Source organism: Mus musculus, chromosome 7, assembly GCF_000001635.26.
Source record: "Mus musculus strain C57BL/6J chromosome 7, GRCm38.p6 C57BL/6J".
Lineage (NCBI taxonomy): Eukaryota > Metazoa > Chordata > Mammalia > Rodentia > Muridae > Mus > Mus musculus.
The window spans coordinates 24,369,140-24,386,259 of record NC_000073.6 but is presented as its reverse complement, the minus strand read 5'-3'; the positions used below and the strand labels follow the sequence as shown (position 1 = coordinate 24,386,259).

General features: G+C 53.9%; 1 protein-coding gene across 5 annotated transcripts; it reads right to left on the bottom strand.

The window, feature by feature from the left end:
• Positions 1-1,047: 1,047 nt before the first annotated feature.
• Positions 1,048-16,434, bottom strand: Kcnn4 (potassium intermediate/small conductance calcium-activated channel, subfamily N, member 4). 5 transcript variants are annotated; one of them, XR_003946402.1, is made up of 9 exons: positions 15,665-16,434; positions 11,493-11,588; positions 8,556-8,977; positions 6,991-7,122; positions 4,498-4,608; positions 3,980-4,098; positions 3,719-3,788; positions 2,078-2,251; positions 1,048-1,623 (listed from the first exon to the last, which is right to left on the bottom strand). XR_003946402.1 is itself a non-coding variant. In XM_006539563.4 (9 exons), exons 1-8 carry the CDS (start codon positions 15,821-15,823, stop codon positions 2,087-2,089), a joined length of 1,278 nt encoding a protein of 425 aa, XP_006539626.1. In that variant the 5' UTR covers positions 15,824-16,428; the 3' UTR covers positions 1,048-1,565; positions 2,078-2,086. The 5 variants fall into 5 exon arrangements, 3 of the variants coding, with proteins under 3 accessions (XP_006539626.1, NP_001156982.1, NP_032459.3); XR_391046.4 differs by having other exon boundaries at positions 1,048-1,538; XM_006539563.4 differs by having other exon boundaries at positions 1,048-1,565; positions 6,991-7,126; positions 15,665-16,428.
• Positions 16,435-17,120: the final 686 nt, after the last annotated feature.

Genomic DNA, 17,120 nt, shown 5'->3' with positions numbered 1-17,120 from the left:
GAATGACTAGGGAGAAGTCAAGAAGGACGGGGTGGCCACACACCGAGTGTGGAAATGATTAACACTGGACCAAATGATCCCTCACGCTCGGGACAATACTAACCCTGACACGACCCCCCCTCCGCCCCCTGCCCCGTGGCACTGTTTCCTTACACCATCACAGCAGTTCCATGGAGACACGACATCTCACAGGTGAAGTAAAATGTTCAGAGAAGGGCAGCCACTTTTCCAGGTCACACAGCAAGTAGAGGGCAGAATAAGGATCTTGATGCCTGTCTGCCTGAATTCAAACCCTTTGCTCTGGCTTCAGAACTATCAGGGTGTTGATTTCAACCACTCCGGTGTTAGAAAGCTGCGGGCAGGTACTTCAGGGGACTTGGCTTTTTTCTTTCTTTCTTTCTTTCTTTCTTTCTTTTTAACATGTATTTATTGGTGGGTGGCGGGTGGGACATGGCATTATACACATATCAGAGGATGATAGCTTGTGGGAGTCATGTCTCTCCTCTACCTACCCTGCTGGTCCTGGGGATCGAACTCAGGTTGTCAGGCTTGGCTGCAAGTTCCTGTACCTACTGAGCCGTTGCACCAACCCATTTTGTTATTTTTGAGTCAAGATCTCATGTGACTGAGGCTGGCCTTGAACTCCTAATCCTGCTTCTACCTTATAAGTGTTGGGAAAATAGGTGAGGCTAGCACCCCCCCCCCCAATTTAGCTGAGGCTATTCCCAAACTCAATTTCTTCCTGCCTTCTTCCACTAATTTTGTTTTTGTTTGGTTGTTTTGAGACCAGGTTTTAGTATATATCCCTAGCTGTCCTGGAGCTCACTATGTAGACTAGATTATACTGGTCTTGAACTCACAGAGATCCTCCTGCCTCCACCTCCCGAGTCCATCTGCTTCCTGAGTCCACCAGCCTCCTGAGTTGTGAGACTATACGGAGAAGCATATGCCACCAGACCCCTCTACAGTTGGGGAAACGGAGACTGGGGACAGGGCAGGTGCCTCCCGCAGCAAAATTTGAAGTGTTTGGAAAGAAATGGCAGCTGCTGTCTTCGTTTACCATTTATTACAAAGTATGAGGGTGGATTGGTGAGCAGCACCCTGTACCCTCTTCTGGCACAGTCTCTGCAATCAGGAGGAAACGGCATCTTCCCAGGTGTCCACCAGGGGGCAGCACCTCCCGTCGCTCGGACCTGGTTCCTTCAGCGAGACCCGCCCGCGGTTAACTGAAGCTTCCTAGCATCCTAGACCCCAGGCACCTCCTCCTCCAACAGAGATTAAGGGGTCCTGAACAGCAGCACAGCAGAAAGGGCTTCTGATGAGGGCATATGTGTAGTGGTGGCCATGTTCCCATTGACGTGGGAGGTCCAATTCAGTGTCCACTCATGGCTGCCACCACCAGAGTCCATGCACCTCAACGTGGATCCACTTGGGTCCTGGCATCTTGAGGTGATTTATCGTGGGGCTTGGTCGGAATTGGCAGGGAGCATGTCCTTGAGCTCGGTCCTTGGGTACTTAGCCTGGTTCTTCTGTGAGTTCTGAGAAGATGGTAGATTGGTAAATGGCTAGAAAACACAGGAGCAGGGATGCCAGAGGTGGAGGTTGGCAGAAGCCAGAGAATGTCTAGAGGTGGAAAGAGAGAAGGGTGTCAAAGCCCAGGAGAGGAGAGTACAGGTGTGCACGGGGACAGAGACCAATCAAAAGCAGGAGAGGGCTGGGAAGCCAGAAGCCACAAGTTAGGGAATATGACTCAAGAGTAAAGCCCCTGCTTAGAATCCCCCAGTGAGGCGCTTGGGGCATGGCTCAGTAAGAGAGCCCCTGCTTACAATACACAAGACCCTAGATTCCATCTCCAGTCCTTTGGCCACGCCCCTTCGCACAAAAGAGTGAGAAATGAGGCTGACAAGTGAAAAAGGAATCACTCCCCTTTTTTTCCAGTCCAGCCCTAAACTCAGAGTTCTAAGAGGTGGGGGACAGCTTAAGAGAAAAGGTGGCCTTATCTATAGGCAACAGCCACATCAGGCACTGGCCTGTCTCTTCCTCGGGATTTTTCCTGTCCCTGTCCCTGCCCACTCACCATGTGGAGCTATGTGGCCTCCTGACTGGGTTCTGGTAGCTGCTGTTGCTGCAGAGCAGTGCCGAGCAGCTCTGTCAGGGCATCCAGCTTTCCTGCCAGACCGTCGATTCTCTTCTCCAGGGCACGGTGCGAGGAGCTGAGACCCAGCTGCAGGTCGCACAGGATCATGTGCATCTGGGTGGGAGGGGAACATGAGTGAGGGCCTAGAAGAGCCCTGTCTGCTCTACAGAGTGGGATAGCAGAGCACTGCCGAGCCCTCTCTGGTCCTGGAGGACTGTTCTTTTTTAGGGGGTGGGGAGTGGAGCAAAGTCTCTTGTAGCCCAAGCTGGAACTGAATTTACTGTGTTACTGGAGGTACAGGCAGATGAAAGCTGCTGTTTGGGAGCTGGGAACCCAACCTGGGTCATTCATTGGCAAGAGCAGGAGGTGGTCTTAACTGCTGAGTCATCTCTTTATCCCTAATTAGCTTGAATTCCTGATCTTCTTGCCTCTGCCTCCCAAATGCTGGGTTTACAGGCATGTACTGCCATGCCTGGTTTTTGCAGGGCTGGGGATTGAACCGGCGGCTTCATGCACACCAGGCAAGTACGTATCCCCACCCTTGTCTGTGAGCTTGGTGTGGGGAACCTTCGATTTCTGTGCTCAGGTCCTATAACTTTCATCCATAGTGGCCCACCTATTCTGGCTGACTCGAACCACCCTGTTTTCGGAGACGTGTCATGTAATCTGGGGACCTGTGTCTGTGACTGTGTTTACCGTGGCCTTAGTGCCAAGGGTGGCTGTTTGAATTGTGCTGGGCTAACAAGAAAAGGCCACACATAAAGAAGGGCTCGCCTGAGGCAGGCCAAAGGAGCATGACGTCACCATCGATGGTGGAGGCGAAGGCTCTGAGCCTTCGCAGCAAGGGGACCTCTCTGCCCTTGGGCACCCGATTCACAACAGTGTCAGGAACTGGCTTTTGCTGAAACAATATCATCACCTGTCACGGTGTCCCTTAATTTATTTTTTTAAGTTGGGTTTGTTGATGGTATTTGAGCTGCTTTGTAAGTTTGCCCGGTTTTATTTGCATAAGAGTCGCACCTGGAAGGAAATTTGTATCCGTCCACATGTAAGTAATAAAGATGATTCGAAACCAAACATTGGCGTTCTTTGGTGGTTTTTTTTTTTTTTTAGCTTTTTGTTTTTCTTAAGTCTAAAAGGGGCCCCAGTATCTTCTGTAAGAATGGGAGGCTTTTTTTCTCAGTCCTGTAACCTTTACTGCACACCTGTGTGTTTCAGTCCCCCCACTCCAGGTGACTCCCCTTTCTGTTTCCTTTTTTTTTTTTTTTTTTTTTTTTTGGTTTTTGGTTTTCTCGAGACAAGGTTTCTCTGTGTCGCCCTAGCTGTCCTGGAACTCATTTTGTAGACCAGGCTGGCCTCGAACTCAGAAATCCGCCTGCCTCTGCCTCCCAAGTGCTGGGATTAAAAGCAGGTGCCACTACCACCTGCTTTTTTTGAGATGGGTCTCAGGTAGCCCAGGCTGGTCTTGAACTACCATATCTAGGTCTGAGAGTCCATCCTTCACAGGTCCATCTCCCTGCCTTCCATCCTCAGTCCCACCTTGCCCCTTTCCCCGAGACCTCCTCCCGAGGGCCCTGGTACCTTGGAGATGTCCACCATGGAATTCACTTGTTCCCGGAGCTTCCGGTGTTTCAGCCGTACCTGGCGGAACCTGTGGGGAGGTGAACTCAGTTCTAGGCTTGGTCCCTGGGTAAGTCAGAGGGTAGGGGTGAGGGGAGGAGAGCCAGGACAGGAAGGAGCAGTCTGCCTCAGAGTAAGAGGGACCCTGGGAATCCAGGGCCACTAGCATTGAGTCACAGTCAGAATCGGGCGGATCACACAGGGACCCAGGGAGGCCCTCACGTGTGGATGGCGGCCAGCATCTTGCGCTGATGTCTGCGGGCAGCCCGGGAGTCCTTCCTTCGAGTGTGCTTGTAGTACATCCAGGCTTCCTGCAGCAGCCGCGCCGCTGACTCCTTCATCTGACGGGAAGACACAGTGTCAGGGGAGAGGGGTGCCCAGGAGTCTGGAAGACTTGGCTTAGAAGTCGGGGGACTGGATTTTTCCTGTAGCCCAGGTTGGCCTCAAATTCCCTGCCATCTTATTGTCTAATCCTTCTGAGTACTGAACCATCACGCTTTAAGGGGAACTGGCTTTATTTATTTATTTAATACCGGGTGGTCTCCTGCAGCCCAGTTGGCCTTGAACTCACTACATAGCTGAGGACTATCTTGAACTCCTGATCCTCCTGCCTCCGTCTTCTGAATGCTGAGATTACAAGTCTATACCACCGTGCCCGGTTTACAAGGTGCTTGGAGTTGAACTCAATGTGAGCTAGGCAAGGGTCTAACCATTGAGGTACAGCCCCAGCCAAGCCTCACCTCTTTGGCATAATGGATGTCCATCATGAAGTTGTGCACGTGTTTCTCCGCCTTGTTGAACTCCAGCTTCCGAGCCACCACAGCCACCAGGAGAGCTGTGCAGCAGACCCCCTGTGGGCACACCAAGCAAGGAACGTGATTCTGTGGGACTTGGTTGTGACAGTGTCAGTCTTCTCGAAGCCACAGAGGCCAGGTTCAGCCACTGCCATTCCACCATCAACAGAACTATCTGTCAGGCTAGACTGAGTTCACCATGTGACCAAGGGCAATCTCAAACTTCTGATCTGCTGTCTCTACCTCCAAAGTGCTGGCATTACAAGCACTTATCATGATGCCCAGTTAGTACCAAACCCAGGGTCTAACCCAGGTCTTCATGAATGCTGGACAAGCCAAATTCCTAGCCCTGTTTGTCTTGTGGAATAAACAAAGTCTTTCTATGTAGCCCAGGCTACCCCCAAACCTGCATCAATCCCCCAGTTCTGGATTCACAGGCATGCTCCATCCGTCACACCCCCCCTCCCCCTGCAGCTCAAATGCCTCTTTTCTTAAATGACTGATTAGAAGACGAGAGGACAACCTTTCTAGGGGGACAGACATGTCCTCCCAGTATCTGTAAAAATGCCACCAGTTGCCACTGGAAAATGTCAGAGCAGAGACTGGCACAGAGGACCAGTCTGCTCCAGAGTCAGGGTCTGTGACACACACCTATAGACCCAGTGCCAGGGGAGGAGGGGACAGTACTGAGGCAGGAGGATCATCAGCCTCTGTTCTATGGCAGGCTTGGAGCCAGCCTGGGCTACCTGAGCCCTTTGTCATCCCCTCCTGCCCAGAAACAAACAACATAGAAACAATGTTGAGATGACTCTGAGGGTAAGAGGCACTTGCCACCAGGCCTGGTGGTCTACGTTGCATTCCCCACCCAAACCCTCACAGTGGAGGAGAGAACCCACTCTCTAAAAGTAGCCCTTGGACCTCCACACGAGGGTCCTGATGTGCAACACCCCCCTAAATAAATAATTAAATATAATTTAAAAGTATTAAAAAGATGCTATTATCTCATTGTGTTAATGAAGGCTCTGAGCCAGGCATGGTGTGTGTGTGTGTGTGTGTGTCTATATAACATAGTTCATACTTTCGATTTCTCTTTCTGTCAAATGACACAGCCCTGAGGGGCCCTGAGGAGCCCTAAGGGGCTCAGGAATATTTTTTTCTAGCTTTTCCTTCTCTGTGTGTGTGTGTCCAGCTTGCCTGCTACACCATTGCTCACCCATGGACTCATGGCCAACATGTCCTGGGGCAGCATCAGAGCTGGGAGCTGGTGGCTTAGGTCCCCTGTGGGATGGGCTAGGCCAAGGCACTTGGGGCTGGGCCTCGGAGAGGGCAAAGGAGCTGGGTGGAAGAAACTGGATGGGGAGTTTGTAGTAGGAAGGAGAGTGACTGTAGGTGAGGGACAGAGCCTGGAGGTAGGAGCCTCTGCCTCCGCCTGGAGGGCTCAGGAGCAAGGGTAGGAACAGTGAACTACAGAAACGCGTGGGATCCATTACAACAACTGTTCCCCAACCCCCACTTCCTCCCTGAGAGCTCAGGGGCTGGGGTCAGAACAGATGTGTGGGATTCATTACCGAAACCGTCATCTCCCCCACCTCGCTCCCAGCCCCCGCTGCTTTTACTGAGCAGTGCCTGTGCTTCCTGTTTGAACCCTTAACATGAAGTTCTTCATTTGCCCTTTCAACAACCCCACAAGGAGGATGCTGGGACTGCACCCACTTTACAAATGGGGCTACCAAGGCCCAGGAACAACATGTGGTTTGCCTGAGCTCCATAGCTGGCAAGGGACAAAGTGGGGCTTGAATCTATGAAGCCTGGTCCCCAAAACATACTCCAGATGGCGACTTTCCACCCAGTTCTCCCCAGGGGAGGATGGGAGACTATCCCTTGTCTCAGGAAGAAACGGGACTGGGAAGTTGGGGCCTGGATCTGAGGATATGGACCTTGGGTTCTAGGACTAAGGGACAACAGTCTCAAAACAGGTCATTTGTAGTATCCAGCCAGCATGCTTCAAAGCTGAAGCAGGACGATTGAGGGTTCAAGGCTAGCCTGGAGTACATAGCAAACTCCTAACTTAAAGGAGGAAGAGGAGGAGAGAGGAAGAAGGAAGAAGCTGAAGAGGAGAAAGAAATGGGCTGGATATCTTTTTTCTTTTTCTTCTTCTTTTTTTTTTCTTTTCAAGACAAGGTTTCTCTGTGTAGCCCTGGCTATCCTGGAACTCACTCTGTAGACCAGGCTGGCCTCAAACTCAGAAATCCACCTGCCTCTGCCTCCCAAGTGCCCGGCAGATCTGGGTCTTGAGTAAAGAATGAGGCTGGGGAGTGGGGCAGTGCCCAGATACCCACAATTGTCAGGGATGTCAGGGAGGGCCTAGGTTGGCCCATGGTTTCCTGAGCCATGAGTATCAGCAGTGGGCCGGGAGAGAGTCTTGGGGGCAGTACTCACCATGACTCCGGTGCACAGGCAGACAATCTTGCCCCACATGGTGCCAGGTACCACGTCCCCATAGCCAATGGTCAGGAATGTGATCGGAATCAGCCACAGTGTGTCTGTGAGGTGCCCCGTGGCATTGACAGCCTGCCTATGGGCAAAGAGAACTTAGTTCTGAAACCCCAGCCTGGGGGTGTTGGTGGGGTTCACCCCCCCCCATACTGTTCCTCTTCCAGCCACACTCTTAACACCAAGAAACATCTGGATAGAAAGCCAGAAATTCTGGTGGCCTCTTTCAGATGCTTAACCATTCTGGGTTATAAAAGTACAAGTTTAGGTCTGGTCAAGCCTGGAGGAGTGGTTCTCAACCTGTGGGGCGTGACCCCTTGGCGTTCAAATAACCCGTTCACAGGGGCTACATATCAGATACCTTGCACATCAGGTATTTATGTCACAATTCACAACAGTAGCAAAATTACAGTTACGAAGTAGGAAGAAATATACATTTCTGGTTGGGAGGGGTCACCACAGCATAAGGGACTGTACTAAAAAGATCGCAGCATTATGGAGGATGAGAACCGTTGCGCTAGAGCCTGTTTGAGCTCAGCGAGGCAACCAGGGCTGCTAGACTCAAGAGTGTGCGGATGAGGGCTAAGATGCGGATGAGGGCTAAGATGGGGCTGAGACCCAGCCTGAAGCAGGAACCATCCAGAGGAAGCTACACCTGTATCTAACACCCACAAAGAGACTACATGGCCTTCAAGTGAGATCAAGATAAAAATGATTAACATCTCTTAAAAAAAAAAAAAAAAAAAAAAAAAAAAGCTTGTAGAGAGCCGGGAACAGTGACACTCATCGGTAACCCAAGCATTCAGGAGGCTGAGGTACTGGGGTGTTGGAGGCAGCCTGAGCTCCAGAGGTTTGGCTTTGTTGCCCCAAGGCCCTGTTGCCAGCTCTCAGGCCACAGACTGGATTTCTCTGTTAGTGGGACCCTGAGGATCTGTAAGAATCGAGTAGCTACCACCCCCCACCCCGCCCCCATCTGTTTACAGTTGCTAAGCACCAGCTAGGTCCAGCAGGGAATTCCCCCAGCAAAAATGTTCCAAATGTCTGCTTTCCAGACTCAGCAAGCACTTACTGTACCCGCTAATTTGGAAAAGCTGTTCCTTTCAACAAGGTAGTTATTAGGATTAGCCCTATCACCAGAGTCTGAATCTGGACTTACTATGGGCCGGAAGGGTGGATTTGCCTGGGCTCGCTTGCGTGCGCGTTCTCTCTCTCTCTCTCTCTCTCTCTCTCTCTCTCTCTCTCTCTCTCTCTCTCTCTCTCTCTCTCTCGCGTTCTCTCTCTCTCTCTCTCTCTCTCTCTCTCTCTCTCTCTCTCTCTCTCTCTCCTTCCCTCTGTGTGTGTGTTCTGGGTGGCTCAGAAGTTGGGAATCACCTCAAGGACTTGAGATTTCTCAGCCAAGAAGGATGGAAAGTGTGAGCCTGCCCTGATGTTGGCTGGCCCCCAGCCTTGCAGCCTGCCCCATCATATCCAGTAGCCTCTGGTGTCTCCTCCCTGTGTTCCAGGCCCCTCACCTCTCAGCCACAGACAGCACCCAAGCTGTGGTGAGCCAGAGACCCAGCGTGAGGCCCAGCAGCAGGCGACCCGGGTGCGTGTTCATGTACAGCTTGGCCACGAACCAGTGGCGGAAGCGGACTTGGTTGAGCGCCCCGATGCTGCGGTAGGACGCGTTGAGCAGGACCCCGCTGCGCAGCAGCACCGCGCGGGGCACCAGGTAGAGACGCAGGAGCATGGCCAGGGACAGCAACGCCTCGCCTTCGCCCAGGAAACCCGGCCAGGGCTGCGCGTCGGTGGCCTCCCCCGCCAGGGCGCAGTGCGGGCTCCGTAGGGGCACCGGGTGCACCCCGCACACCAACAGCTCCAGCAGGATCTGCGCCACCTGCCGCCGGGTCAGCGCCACGCGCCAGTCCCGGAGCCCGTTGTCAGTCATGAACAGCTGCAGGGAGGAGGCAGACACAGAGAGAGGTCAGGTGCGGGGCAGGCAGTGGCACACCCGGCCTGCGCCCCGAGATAAGATGCGGAGGACGCCCTGGGCCTGGAAAGTAGGATAGAGATAGCTGTACGGGGCGTGGGGCTGGGGAAGGAAGCAGGCGGGAACCGGCAAGTCTTCTCTCCACCTTCTCCACTTTCTCCAACTCTAATGGCTAGTTCTGGCCCACTTCCGGAAGGAATACTCCTCCTACACGAACTGAGTGCCTCTTGTGTGCACTGACAAGTTCTATAAGCTATGATTTGTAGCTACTGAGACAGAACCATCGACCTTCTAGTGTTTGTGTGCCCATCCCTGAGGGCTCTGCCCACTTATGGCCCTGGGATACTACGGCTGGCAAAAATAATCGTCAGGGCCTATGGGATGGCTTAGTGAATAAAGGCATTTGCCACCAAGTCTGACTCCCTGAGTACCATCCCTAGCATCCACGTTGTAGGAGAACTGACTTCCACGCACACACTGTGGCGCCAGGTAATTTATAACCTAGGCTGGGCTCAAATGAGCGATCTACCTGCCTTAGACTCCCAAGTGCTGAAACTACAGGTAGGTGCCGCCACATCTAGCTCCATCTAAGCAGCATTTGGACGCCTTGGGGACTGCTCTGTCCCCTGTACATGTGACTCAATAAATGCTCATACACAGAGATTCATGTACAAGCGCTCCCAACTTACAAATCTGGAAATTGAGGCCTGGGTCTCACAACTGAACAGGGCCCGGAGCATGAACTGCTCTCTGTGAGGTTTGTTTGTTTCAATGTGAAGGTAAAAACCACTCTTTAGTATGCAAAGAAAACACTCTACCACTGAGCCACGCCCCCAGCCCCTCACTGGGGGATTCTAGGCAGGGGCTCTACCACTGAGCCACGCCCCCAGCCCCTCACTGGGGGATTCTAGGCAGGGGCTCTACCACTGAGCCATACCCCCAGCCTCTCACTGGGGGATTCTAGGCAGGGGCTCTACCACTGAGCCACACCCCCAGCCCCTCACTGGGGGATTCTAGGCAGGGGCTCTACCACTGAGCCACGCCCCCAGCAAATCACTGGGGGATTCTAGGCAGGGGCTCTACCACTGAGCCGGGCCCCCAACCCCTCACTGGGGGATTCTAGGCAGGGGCTCTACCTCTGCGCTACACCTCCAGATCTCTACTCTATAATTACTATTTCCCTACCTATTGAAATCACAAGTCACCTAACACTTAACATCCCACAATAGTGCCGACCCCTAATGGGAGGTTTATTTTCCTCCTCCAGACTCAACAACTCTTCTTAGCCATCTTTGAACTCTGGTCTCACAGAGACACAATGCCGTTCCCATTTTCACTTCTCCCGACTCCCATACAAGACAGTGATTCTCAGCCATGTACAGTAACACCCTAGGAGGTGTTTGGCACCTGAGAGGCACTCAGTTAAAATACACATGCTTCGGGCCTGTAGGATGGCTCAGTGAGCCAAGGCCTTTACCTCCAAACCCTATGATGTGATTTTGATTCCTAAGAACCCCACATGGTAGAAGGGGAAAACTGGCTTGCATAATTTGTTTTCTGACTTCCAAGTGTTCCCCCCCCCATAAAAATAAATAAATGTTAAAAAATTTAAGTACACACTCTTATTGTCATTAATAACAGTTGTAAAGAAACTAGGCATGTAACTCAGTGGTAGAGCCCCTGCCTAGAATCCCCCAGTGAGGGGCTGGGGGCATGGCTCAGTGGTAGAGCCCCTGCCTAGAATCCCCCAGTGAGGGGCTGGGGGCGTGGCTCAGTGGTAGAGCCCCTGCCTAGAATCCTCCAGTGAGGGGCTGGGGGCATGGCTCAGTGGTAGAGCCCCTGCCTAGAATCCTCCAGTGAGGGGCTGGGGGTGTGGCTCAGTGGTAGAGCCCCTGCCTAGAATCCTCCAGTGAGGGGCTGGGGATGTGGCTCAGTGGTAGAGCCCCTGCCTAGAATCCCCCAGTGAGGGGCTGGGGGTGTGGTTCAGTGGTAGAGCCCCTGCCTAGAATCCCCCAGTGAGAGGCTGGGGGTGTGGTTCAGTGGTAGAGCCCCTGCCTAGAATCCCCCAGTGAGGGGCTGGGGGTGTGGTTCAGTGGTAGAGCCCCTGCCTAGAATCCCCCAGTGAGGGGCTGGAGGTGTGGTTCAGTGGTAGAGCCCCTGCCTAGAATCCCCCAATGAGGGGCTGGGGGCGTGGCTTGGTGTAAGGTCCTGACTTCAATCCTCAGGACCAAAATTAATTTTAAAAACGTAAGTGGTCTCTGGACCTGGGAGCTGGGAGGGTAGGCATAGCCTCCATCTCTAAGTGGGCAAGGAAGCCCTTGGGGGCTACATTGGGGGATGGATCAGCTACGGCAGCAGAATCTGCCTGTCTGTCTGTGGCTCATTCTATCCCAGCGGGCAGAGGTGTAGACTCAGGTATCTCAGGGAAGGAGAACAAGGATACATAGAGAGCAAAGCTGAGGGGCGGGGCCCAGCTTACCTGGACCTCCTTGGCATGGAAGACCACAATAAGACAAAGGAGGAAGGCAGTGGACAGGGTGATCAAACACTTAACCAGGAGCAGGTACAGCACCCACTGTGGGGGAACAGAAGACAGTGAGCTGCCGGTGCTTCCAGTCTGCCCACCCCCATTCCTTTCCTTTAGAAAGGCGGTCTCTACATTCCCAACAACCTGGCTCCCGAACCAGGCCCTCCTGACACATCTCAGAACCATTCTCAAGTTTAGTGTGTAGGTCACCCGTATGATCCCAGTCCTCAGTAGGCTGAGACAGGAGGACATCGTCTAAGCCGTGTCTCAGTTCCTCACTACCCTCCACTCTCCTACCATGGGGAGCCTTGAAACTCACATTCTTTCCCTATGAAAAGTAGTTCTCATTTGTGTATGCGTGAAGTCTAGAAAAGGACATACAGCTTCCAGAGGGTGCCCCTTCCATCTCCAGCAAGCAGAGCCTCCCCGAACCCCAGTTCCAGCAAAGACGAGAGACTGTCACTCAGGTCTCAGAGCAGCATTCTGCCCTTCTCTAATCGGAGGAACGAACCTCAAGACACCCCCAGCCCCAGGCCCTGCTTTGTGAGCCCCTTCTTCCCCTCTCCTACCACTTCCCCTGGCTGGATGCCCGGGGCACCCGGGAGGAAGTTCAGGGCCTACATAAAGCACCAGAAGTTTTTTTTTTTTTTTTTTTTTTTTTTTTCTTCCTCTCTTTGTGTGGCAATGCCTTGGAGGGATCATCTAGAATTTAGGGAGGAAGGATTAAGAGAGTTTGGGGGGGGTTAGTGAGAACTGCTGAGTTCCTTAAGATGGGCCGATGCCCACGGGGAGATGCTGTCCCAGGGCAGGGCTTGTCTGGGTTCCCTCTTTGAACCGTGCACCTGTTCCTCCGCGGCCCTCTGCCAGCTTCCCTGGCTGGGCCCGCGCCAGCACCCCGCCTCTGAGCAGGGGAAAAAGGCCAGTTTCCTGCCCCCTGGGGGGCCTCCCCCCACCTCTGTCTGAACAATGGCTCTGCTGTCCTCAGCCTTCCCCTCCCCCGTCATCCTTCACCCTTACCCAGTTCCCCGTTCAGTTTTTCAGTTTGTCTCAGCCCCTATTGCTCAGATACCAGCCACTTTCCCACAATGCAGTTCACGTCTCCCATGGCGAGGTGTGTGTGTGTGGGTCCCCTTTTCCTATTCTACCACCCAGACTGGGGTCTCTTACTTCCTTCTCTCTGCGAGTCTGCTTCTAGGCCTCCCAAGTGCTAGGATCACAGGCATGCATCATCAGAGCCCAGTGCTGGGAGATCAAACCCAGGGGCTTTGCACATGCTAAGCAAGTACTCTACCAATTGAGCTACTGCCCAGCTCTGGTGTGTGTGTGTGTGTGTGTGTGTGTGTGTGTGTGTGTTGTGTGTTGGGGTGTGTGGGGGCAGTCCATGCATGCACGGCCTTTCTCTCTCTCTGTGTGCATCTCTCCAGCTAGGGTTTCTCAGTGGCTCTGGAGGCGCGTTTCTGTCATATGCTCTCTCTCTCTCTCTCTCTCTCTCTCTCTCTCTCTCTCTCTCTCTCTCTCTCTCTCTCTCCCTCCCTCCCCCCTCCCTCTGTAGACTGACTTTCCCTTCCCCCAAGTCTCTGTCCGCCCCATCTTCTCTGCTTCACCTCATCCAAAGCCGTCTCTTCCTTCCTATAGCCTTGGCACCCGCCCTTCCTCCTGAGGAGCAGGTGCCTTCCTTTGGTGAAAAACAAGTTTGTTAGATTGAGATGGAGTTGGGGAAGGAGGGGGCATGGAGGTCTCCAAGGCAGCCATTGGACGGGGGCTTAGGGTGGGGATGTGGCTCACTTGGAAGAGTGCTTGCCTAGCAGAGCCTTGGGTTTGAGCCTTGTCCTTTTGTAAACTGAGTGTTGTGATACATGGGGAAGTGGAGGCAGGTCACCCTCAGCTACCTAGCCAGTTCAAGGCCAGCCTGGGCTACCAGAGAGCTTGTCTCAAACAAGAGCTGCAAGGGTGCTAATGGCTACGTTTGAACAGATCGGGAAACTGAGGCTCAGAGAGCCTCATCCATTCCTTCAAGAATCACAGTCAGAGGAAAGGGCCTGGGCAGGTAGTGAAGAAGGAGAAATGAAGGATGAGAAAGACCCCCTGGCTCCTTCCCTTCTGCCTGGGCTCCCAGGTCCACACCTCTCCTACTGGGCGTGGTGCAGGAGCGTGGGAGCGCCGGGCAGGCCCCAGCCATGTTTCCTGTTGGCATGGCTCTGGACGGCCCCACCCCCTCGCAGTAGCTGCCCTCTCCTTGGCCACTTGGCTGAAGGAAGCTGGCCTGCCCTGACCCTCCATGTGCCTGCCAGTCTGTTACTCCACAGCGGCTGAGCACCGGGGCCGAGAAGTTCTCCCAAAGAATGTCCCACCTGCGGGCACGCAAACACACACACACACACACACACACACACACACACACACACACACACACACACACCACACACACACACACACACACACACACACACACACACACACACACACACATCTCCTGTCCCAACTTTTCTGTTGAACAAGCAAGTGTGCTGCCCCCTCAAACCACACACCCAACCTTGCCCTCCATCTCTCTTCTGCCACAAGTCTGACCAGGGTGGGAATATCCCCAGGGCTTGTTAAGACCTGCCTGTACTCCCTGGTCTTCCAGAGGTCGATTGATAGCTCTCTTGTGTGTGTTCTCTCCGTCCCCCACCTTGTTTGGATTTATTTCAGTTTTTGAGATAAGGTCTGTGTAGCCCAGGCTAGCCTCCAACTCAGTATGTAGCTTAGGCTGGGCTTAACCTTCTGATTCTCTTGCCTGCCGCCCCCCCCCAGCCTCCCTCCCCTGACTTCTCTAGTGCTTGGATCCATTGCCTGGTGAGATTTTTTGAGGCTCTTCCTGCAGACTCTTGAGCCTGAACCCCAAGTCTCCTCTTCCACAGGGATGAAGGATTTCAAACCACAGTAGACCACTATCTGGTGAGTGGTGCCTTCTGGGGGTAATGGCACTTCTGTATGGTAAGGGTGGGGTGAAGGCTCCACTCCCCACAGTCTCCTCTGTCAGTTACTTCAGAGCACTGCCTGGTGGCACTGGGTAAATGGCAGTGGCTAGATAAGGAGCAAGGAGACGCCTAATGACAACGTCTTTCTCCCTTGCCAGCCCTCCCTTCACCAGAGCTAGGCTATCAAGGATCAGCCTTGTATGGGCCTCAACAAGGCCCAGACCCCCAGTGGTCTGTCTGATAACACTTACCCAAAGGCTAACACTGAGAACTGTCTCCCATGTGTGCGTACGTGTGTGTGCGTGTGTGTGTGTGTGTGTGTGTGTGTGTGTGTGTGTGTGTAGGTTGGGGGGAGCTGGGGGGAGGACGATATCACACTAGCTCAGGTTTCAGGGGTACAGACCCCCCATCTACCTCCATCACATCCAGGGGTCCAGACCCAGCCTTCTTCTCTTAGACCTTAAGAAGTGTAAGACCTCAGTTCTCCTCCCTTAGACCCAGGAGTCCAGACCAGCTCTCTTCTCCCACACCCAGGGGTGCAGACCCCAACCTTTCTCCCTCACACCCCAGCTCTCCTCTCTTCTTCACACCCCGGGGTGGAAGATGCCAGCCTTCCTCCCTCATGCCCAGGAGTATAAGATCTCCTAGCTTTGCTCTCTAACACTCAGGGGTGTAAGACCCCAGTCCCCTTCCCTCACACTCAGGGGTGCAGACTCCAGCTCTCTTCCCTCAGATCCAGGGGATCAGACCCCAGCCCTCCTCCCTCAGACCCAGGGGTCCAGACCCTAGCCCTCCTCCCTCAGACCCAGGGGATCAGACCCCAGCCCTCCTCCCTCAGACCCAGGGGTCCAGACCCCAGCCCTCCTCCCTCACACCCAGGGGTGCAGACCCCAGCCCTCCTCCCTCACACCCAGGGGTGCAGACCCCAGCTCTCTTCCCTCAGACCCAGGGGTGCAGACCCCAGCCCTCTTCCCTCAGACCCAGGGGTGCAGACCCCAGCCCTCCTCCCTCACACCCAGGGGTGCAGACCCCAGCTCTCTTCCCTCAGACCCAGGGGTGCAGACCCCAGCCCTCCTCCCTCAGACCCAGGGGTGCAGACCCCAGCCCTCCTCCCTCACACCAGGCTCCCCGTCCCTTCCCTGCTCGGTGGAAGGCCCCACTCACCTTGCAGCCCAGGAACCACAACATCTCAGCGTGCAGAACCATGAGTCCGATGCCAGTTCCCGCCAGCACCAACGCCCAGCCGGCCACCCTCTTCTCCTGCTCCAGCAGGCGCTTTCTCCGTCTCAGGGCCCCCAGGCCAGTCACCAGCTCCCCGCCCATGGCCCCTGAGGTCTTGGGGCTCAGCCAGCTTCCTGCCCAGGGTCCCCCACCTCTCAGTACGCAAATGGCAGCCAGCTTGGCTTCCAGGCCAGCGGCCTGTTCTGCTCACTCTGGGACTTTTGCTGGAAGGCACAGCCTAGCCCTGTGCCCTCTGGGGAGTGGTAACTGCAGCAGGCAGGGCAGGGCGGGGAGGGACGGGGAGGTCCCTGGGTAGGGGGAGGCTGGCTATCCCATTCCCTTCTAAGACTAAGGAGGGGCTGGGGTGTGTCTTGTGGTCCCGGGCAAGGAAGAAGAGTTCATCCACGTGGGCAAAGACACACTGACACAATAGGTTGTGACTCTCCAACCGTTTGCACTCTGTGGTACACACCTAAAACCCCCACCACACCCAGACACCACAGAGCACCCTATGACAGACCGGAGACGGAGCCCAACACACCAGCACACACCACACAACCTCCACAGAAGTGACTCACACTCCTGAAAGTTCAGAAACCCACAGCCACACCCAGACACCACACACACACATGGTGTGACACACGCCAGCACTTAGCAGGGCAGCAGCGTCCCATTGCACACGGGGCCACCCAAAGGTTGAGCTCACGCAGTCACACATTCAAAGTGGGGCGGGGGAGGGGCTGGAAAGTCAGGCACAGCGAGTGAAAGTGAGCGCTCCTCTCCAGAGGAGTATAACTTCCGTTTCTAGCACCTACTTGCTGGGTGGGTGGCTTGAAACCACCTGTAACTTCAACTCCAGGAGATGACGCCCTTTTCCTGGTTTTTGGGAGCCCCTGACACATGTGGCTGATATTCACATACATGCATGCGCATAAAAAAAAATAAATCTTAAATGATAATTTTTAAGTGGGACCAGGGATGGAGTGCAGCTGTTAGTGGGCTCCTTTGAATCACAGACTCTCTGAGGTAGATCCCAGCATGGCATAAAGTGGGCAATGGTGCATGCCTGACTCTTGGTACTAGGAAACTGGGGCCAGGAGGATCAGCAGGTCTCAATCATTGTCAACTATGAGTTCAAGGTCTGCCTGGGCCACATGAGACCCTGTTTCCAAAACCAAAACCAAGTAAAACACTATAATATTCTACGATACAAAGAGCTAAGCATCAACGACCACACGGGACATGTACCAGGAGCCACACAAATACACAGCAGGTCTGAGCACACCAATTTGTAAGAATCACCAGGCACAACACACATGCGTCAACAGACACACAAGGGGGTGTGAATGTGAAACACAGAGAGATGCCCCATATGTGTAAACACCTGTGGTGGCAGACA